The 7,865-nt window shown below is 37.9% G+C and overlaps 1 protein-coding gene across 1 annotated transcript; it reads left to right on the forward strand.

Annotated features, from left to right (window-relative positions):
* The first annotated feature begins 3,818 nt into the window (after nt 1–3,818).
* On the forward strand, nt 3,819–4,772 carry LOC109253713 (olfactory receptor 1468-like). Its single transcript, XM_019426920.2, has one exon. It carries the CDS (start codon nt 3,819–3,821, stop codon nt 4,770–4,772), a length of 954 nt encoding a protein of 317 aa, XP_019282465.2.
* The last annotated feature ends 3,093 nt before the right edge of the window (nt 4,773–7,865 follow it).

Below are 7,865 nucleotides of genomic sequence, written 5' to 3' on the forward strand. Positions count from 1 at the left end.
TGAATGGCGTTGGGTTGCCAAGAAGGGTGAATTTAGCAGCATGGGTGTCATTGTGACTTTATCAAGAGCTATTTCAGTGGAGTTGTGTGGGGCAGAAGACAGATTGGAGTGGGTTGAGGTGAAGAAATGGAGACAGAAATGTAGACAATTCAAGAAATTTGTGTTTAATGGCAGGAACAAGATGGTTCAGTAACTGAGAAGGCTAAGGGATCCGGGGTGGGGTGGAGTGTTCACTTGTTTGAATATTGGAGACTATAACGTGTTTAAAACCTGAGAGAAGAATCCAGTAGAGAAGAACTGGTTGAAGATATAGGAAAGAAGTCAACTGATGGCATAAGTCTCCTGGGAAGGTAAAAGGGGAAGGGATCCAGAATACAGATGAAGGGATTGGTTTTTAATAAAAGGAAGGATATCCCTCCCATGATAACATTAAGAAAAGAGGGTAGCTGAAATGCACATAGGAGTAGAGTTGAATAGGCAGTGACAAATTCTGCTGGGATTCCAGAGAGGGAGAATGACAGGAGACAACTTTAAGAAGATAATTTTTACCCAATTTCCCAGAAACCTTTCTTTTTCTAGAGCTCCCCCATGATTACTGGGGAGAGTGTAATGCAGTAGGTAATAAAACGGGAGCAAGAACAAGAGTTTCTGGTAAGAACCTTGGCTCTAACATCAACTAGTTGTATGACCTTGTGCAAATCGCTTAATTTTTTTTTCAGGTTCCTCATCTGTGAAAAAAGGGGTCATATTTTCACCTCCATCAATTTTATTATAAAAATTGAGTAAATATACATGAGGGGCTTAGAACAGTGCCTGACAAATAATAAGCACTCTAGTGTTGCTTTCATTAGTAATCCGCTCCAAATATCACCTGAGTCAGTTTGTTATTGGATCACATGGAGAAGTAAAAGGCAACTCTTAGGTATGAGGGAAGATGAAGTTTTTCTTCAAAAGTAGTTGATATTTTCATCTTCTAACTAGAGTAAAGATACAACAGGGGCATAAGGTTTGCATGTATATATAGGTGTATATATATAGGTGTATATATATAGGTGTATATATATACACACATACACACACATAATATATACATACATATATACACATTACATACATGTTTATGTATGTATATATATTACATATATTTATTTTATATATTATATTTGATATTTATATGTAAATATAACAATATACAATTTATATATTATATACAAAAATCCCAAGAAGTCCGTGAATACCAATATATCACAGTAGGGAGGACTTGGTCCATAGAGGATAGACTTGAGAGTAGTCTCTAATCAGGAGCCTAGAGGATTGCCCGAGCCTTAGGGTGATGCTTTTCTAAATACAGCAGCAGAAACACCACTACCAGTTGAGGTTTCAATTCTACTCCAGCCCTCTTCTCTTTATTCTGTTTTAGGAGGAAAGGTTCACATTCGTGTCTGCAAAAATCACTGATTTTTTTTTTTATGTGGAAGTACTGGAAGTGTTTATTTCTGGAATAGCTTTGGAAATAGCCATAAAACATCTGGGTAAGTTCCATAGGAAGGGGACCTCAACCTAAATACATAAACGTTTGCTCCCCACATTTACTGCAAGAAAATTGTGCCAAATTAGTGACTTGCAGGGCACACGGGTGGCTCAGTCAGTTAAGCATGTGACTCTTCATTTTGGCTCAGGTCATGATCTCATGGGTTCATGAGTTTGAGACGTTGGGCTCTGCACTGGCAGCACAGAGCCTGCTTGGGATTCTCTCTCCCTCCCTCCCTCCCTCTCTCTCTGCCCTTCCCTGCTTGTGCCCTCTTTCTCACTCTGTCTCTCAAAATAAAATAAGTAAACTTTTAAAAAAAAGTTTTAAAAATTAGCAACTTGCAAGAAAGTTTGAAAGACTGAAGATACTTATGTGTTTGGTTGTAAGATATGGTGCCAGCTTGAGAATAGAGAACAAGCAGTTAAATGGAACTAGCTTATGTGGTGCCTAGAAGGTCAACAGAAATGTGGACTGTCAAACTTTGCTAATAGAATTTGCATTAGTGAAAAGCCTAAATTACATGTACATAATAATATGCCACTTTATTATTTTCAGTGCATTCTGTACATATGAAATGGCTAAATGTTGCCTAGCAGAGGTCCCACCAGACCTGATCCTGCCTGACTTATAATTAGCATATTTATTTGTTAGTATGCAAATGAGTACTGCTATAGTACTTGGGAAAAATTGTGTGGTTAAGTAAATGCAGCATTCCTCACACAGTTTTCCTCCAACTATTCATTAGTGCTGCCTACCCCCCCCCTTTTTTTTTTCAGAGAGTACGTTAAACAGCAAACCAGCAGAAGTATGTGAATTTATATAATGGCAGTCCAGTTGTGTTGGACTGGGAAGATGGTATGAATACATGGAAGATCTTTAAGTAAGTACCAAATATGTAAAATGGATCTCATGGCAGCTTAGATAAGGTGCAAATTGGAATATGCAAAGACAAACCTTCCCATTCGTAAACCCATTTGCTCTCATTTAAACTTACACACATATAGCAAAAACACTTTGACATCAAGACTCAAAGTCCAGCTCCATTGCTTACTAGCTTTTGACTTTGGCTCAGCAAGCTCTTTTGTGCCTAGAACATAGGTTTTGCTCTTCACAAACATGAAGACATAAGCAGTATAGTGGCAAAATAGCATAGTGGTTAAACAAGAGGGCTCTGAAGTCAGACCAACTGAGCTCAGCATCCTGACCACTACACTAGCTATGTATCATTTCATCAAGTTATTTAACCTTTTTAATCCTTGATTTCTTCATCTGTAAATGGAACATCTTAGTAGTCCTACTTAACTCATAGAGTCGTAGTGAATATTTAATAAGATGATCCACAAAAAGCACTTAGCAGCATGTGGGCAACATACTAAGAACTAAATAAACACTAGATCTTAGAGTGTTATCCTTAAATCTTCATTTTGGTTTATGCTCAGTCAACTCCACTATAAATTGTCTTGTTAAGAACATTAAACATTACCTCTGTGTTGCTTAACTCAGTGGACATCCCTACATGACTTCGGCAGCATTTAATTCAGATGATTAATTTCCCCTTTTTGAAATGTAAAAACTGAGATTTCAGGAAGATGTGAGGAAGAGCTAATTGCTTAAAGGATAAAATTTTGGATCAGGTCCTGGAAAGGGATTGCGGCATCTCTGTCTCGGGAACACTAAAACATGATCACCTAAAGCATCCTATGTGTTTTGAACACTCAACTGCCCAAAGACAGAAGCTGGGTTAGATGTTCTCTGAATATTTCTTTTTGCCTATGATTTTTCCAAATTAGTGAATGATACCAGCTACAATTTGTGCAGCAATAGCTAAAATATAGGTGTGGGCATTTTGCATCCTTGTATTTGTACCCTTGCAATTCTCACAAAAACCTTATAAAGTGAGTATTCTCCACATTTTAAAATTGATGAAATTGGGTTATAAAAGCACAAATAACAAAGTCATGAAAATATTTAGTAATAAATTCAGAATATTAATCTTTTCATTTATTCACTCATTCTTATATAAATCCAACCAATATTTGTTGGGCACCTATCATGTGCCAAGCAAGCATCGTCTTTAGTACTGGTCTACAGCACTGAACATAGTAGATAAAATTCATGCCCTTGTTGAGCTTGTGTTTTAATAGGAAGAGAATATGACCCAGGACTGTCTGGTTCCAAGGACTTGATTCCATTCTATAATCTAATGTAATGTCTCTGATCAGTTCTTGTGTGATGTTACTATTTTACAATGAGGCTGAATTTTTCCCTTTTTAGACACAGCAGAACCATGCACCAAGGAAACCAAAGTATCTCCAAATTCTTCCTCCTGGGACTCACTGTGGGGTCTGAACAGCAGAAGCTCATCTTTATGCTGTTTCTGTGCATGTATCTGGTCACCATGGTAGGAAACTTACTTATCATCCTGGCTATTATCAATGATGCTCACCTTCATAGCCCCATGTACTTCTTCCTTGCCAATCTATCCTTCAATGACATCTGCTTCACAACCACCACAATCCCCAAAATGTTGGCAGACATCCCAAGCCAAAGCCCAACCATCTCCTTTGCAGGATGCCTCACACAAATGTACTTTTTTATGTTGCTGGTGGACCTGGACAATTTCCTTTTGGAAGCTATGGCATATGACCGGTACGTTGCCATCTGTCACCCATTACACTATGCTGCATTACTGAACCCCAAGCGTTGTGCCCTGTTGGTAGTGACTCCATGGGTCATCTCCAATCTTGTCTCAATACTGCATCTCAGTCTGCTGAGTCTCTTGACTATCTGTGATCAGAGAAAAATCCCACACTTTTTCTGTGACCTGGAACCCATTTTAAGGCTTGCTTGCTCAGACACTCAAATCAACGACTTGACAGTCTTAGTTGTTGGGGGAGCAGTTATCTTTATCCCCTTCACCTTCATTATTGTCTCCTATGCCTTTATTTGTTGCACTGTACTTGGTGTTACTTCAGCCAAAGGGAAGTGGAGAACATTCTCCACTTGTGGCTCCCATCTCTCAGCTGTGGCCCTCTTCTATGGATCCATTGTTGGGGTATACTTTCTCCCCTCTTCTGCCTACTCAGCAGAAAGGGATAAGGTAGCTGCCATCATATATACAATTGTAACTCCCATGATGAACCCCTTCATTTATAGTCTGAGGAACAAGGACATGAAAGGAGCACTGAGGAGACTATTCAGCAAGAAAACCTTTTTCTGGAGGTGGTTAGCCCTGCCATAAGAGACACCTCGATCAACTTTCTAGACTTGGATTAGCACACAGAGGGTCCAAAGCCTCAGGCTATTGTGCTACTATGGTAGTTGCTCATTCATTTCCTGCCCCCAATCCAGGTCCAAGATTCTAGATCAGGTTCATCTCTCCATCAAAAACAACAATAATTAAACAGAACAAAAATATGCCTTTATTCCACAATTTTTTACCAGTTACATAGAGCTCTCCCTGAATAAGCTCATGGCTGTATAGTCAGTACTTACTATTTGTTCTCTAATTTTTGGTTTGTGTTTCCCTCTCATCTCTACCAAACTCTATATGTTAGATCATTGATAGGAAGGGATGAAGGAGGGAAGGAGGGAAGGAGGGAAGGAGGGAAGGAAGGAAGGAAGGAAGGAAGGAAGGAAGGAAGGAAGGAAGGAAGGAAGAGAGGGAGGGAAGAATTGGTAATAGCCCAATATCTTATAGACAATACCATATTAAAGTTCACAACTCCCAAATAACTTGATTCTCACAATAACTCTTTGAGGTAAATACCATATCATTCTTATGTACTAGGCAAGAAAAAAGATGTGCCAGCAGAAGAAAAGCAAGCTAAGAGGAACACAATCATGTCACTTGTCCTGCTCTGAACCCTACAGATGCTCCCCACCAAAGATAAACGTCTTTTAAGCATTTAAGAAATTTACCACCTGGATATACTTATATTTTCAGGAGTTTGAGCCATCATTCATTAACCCCTACCCCACCACTTTCAGAACACCCTACATTCCAGCTACATTGAACACCTTATCATTCTTTGAGCAGTCTATGGATTTGCATGACTCTTGTCTTTGTACATGTTACATCTTCTCTGGATTATCAGTTCCACTTTCTTCCTATAGACATTTGACACTTTTTAAAAGACTCCACCTCAAGTCTTACATTCTGTGTGAATTCTTTCATAATTCTCCCATCTCTTTAGGTAAAATTATTCCCTTTTCTCCTCTAGGCCCCTGCAGCACTTTATTTTGTCATTGTATCATTTATCACAATAAATTATAATGATCAGGACATTTGTTGATGCTATCCAAGATGATCTGAGCTCTTTGTGGTGTGGAGGAACTAGTTTCTATTAATATTTGTAGCTCTGGCCTGGTATAATTCCTGGAACAGAGTAGGTACTCAGTAAGCAAAATTATAAAAAAAAAAAAGTCTTTCAAAAGAGAAAATTTAGTTTTAGTTTATCTCGCGCTGACTTGTTGAGTAATATTAGAGGAATCAACTAATAATATCTCTGAGATTTAGTGCCCCACTGATACCATCCAAGAAACAGTATACTAACTTTTGCATACTAGCTACCCACATGGACCATACAGGACCTGTTTGAGATTAAATCATTCTGAGACAGAAGGCTGTTGAAAATGCCATACTGGGTAGGTGCCAGGAGTCCAAAATAAATCCAGAGAAATAGAAAGAAAATCAAGTATTAAAGGTATACAAGAATATGAGAGCTTGAGGTAATAAGCATTTTTGTGTGGGTATGGAAGCTAAAACATGATACCTGGTCCCTTTTATGGTGTATCTGTGCATTACCTTAACACTTGATCACAGAGGAGACTGCAGGGTTTTCATGCATCTAGTATTGCTAAAATGTATCCCATTGCATTATACCATCTGGGTTGAATGACACTTTCAGGGCTGGGTTTGTGATTTTGTGGGCTACACAAGCACTGCAATAGTCTAGTCAGTAATTTGCAAACTTGTGCTAATCACAACACTATTTTGTTACTACTGGTCAGCAGAGAGATTGAGCTAAATTTATAAATTGAGATGAATATTTAAAATGTAGATCAATTTCACATTGCCATGAAATTTTTATTTTACAAAAGGACCAGTCTACAAAAATTTGGAAATTAAAAAAAAAACTAGAAGCATTAGATTCTTCTTCTCATTCTCCTCCTCTTCCTCTTCATTTTCCTTCCCCTCCTTGTTCTCCTTTGTCTTCTTCAACATAAAATCTTAAGCAGGGCTTTGTATGATGAGTACTTTTTAGCCAATGCAATCAGAATCTGATATTGGTTAATTTAAAATTCAGTCAAAGCAGAGTCATTACACACACACACACACACACACACACACACACACACACACCCTAAGATCTTATTTTTCAGGATACTCTATTTTCACTTACTCCATGAAATATATATTCCTTAGTTAATCTTTTGATTTAAGGCCAAGACCTTTTCTTTGACTGCAGGTTGACTGAGTTCTGTGCAATCGTTCTTGCATAAACCTTATCCTTAATGCATCTTCTTTGACTTCTAGCTTCAGTTTCTTTAAAGTGAAGCAAAAAATAGTTTAAAAAATAAATAAAGTAAAGCAAGAACTTGAAGACACTTGCAAAGCAAACTAAGTGCATAATCTTCCCTGGATAGTTTTTAATTTTGTTTCCAATTTTTTATATCTAAATAATCAATAACAATGTTTTTAGTGACTTACCTTAATTAGTCTTCTTAATGCATGTAACTTAGTTTTTATAGAAACAACTTTCTTTTGCCTTCATATTGTGTTGGCTTATGTGATTTTATTAAATCTTACCAAAAATTAGACTTGCAAAAACAAGTGCCACTAACACAAATAGATTTTGGAAAAACAAAGCTGACTCTTGGTAAGGTAACACAGAATTGGTGGGACAAAACTATAACTGTGTGGGCATATAGAGAGTAGCTGACTAGCTACAGGTATTTATCAGGGTATGGACATTACCCAGAATGATTTGTGCAGAGAACACAGAGTGTCTCTAATCTCAAGTTATTTATGTCCAGATCAGTTAAGACAGAGGTCATTGTTTTCAAAAGATAAAAGCTGGTATGGTTAAAGCTGAGGCAGGGGACCTGAGAGCCTGCCCTTTCAGTCTGCTCCTCACCTTATCTTGGCTCATCTGTAGAAACTTGGTCTCTAATTGGAAGCAAGAATGGATATCAGCAGCTGACTATAGGGTGCCCATGCTCTGAGAAATATTTTTTTCCTCCTTTGCCCTTTTTAAACTAACAAAGATTGTTGTTGCAAGATGAATATATATATCATTGCTCCCCACCCTCAAAACACACTCACCAAGTT

The sequence above is a fragment of the Panthera pardus genome, unplaced genomic scaffold (genome assembly GCF_024362965.1).
Source record: "Panthera pardus isolate Hobbes unplaced genomic scaffold, ASM2436296v1 HiC_scaffold_27, whole genome shotgun sequence".
Taxonomy (NCBI): Eukaryota; Metazoa; Chordata; class Mammalia; order Carnivora; family Felidae; genus Panthera; species Panthera pardus.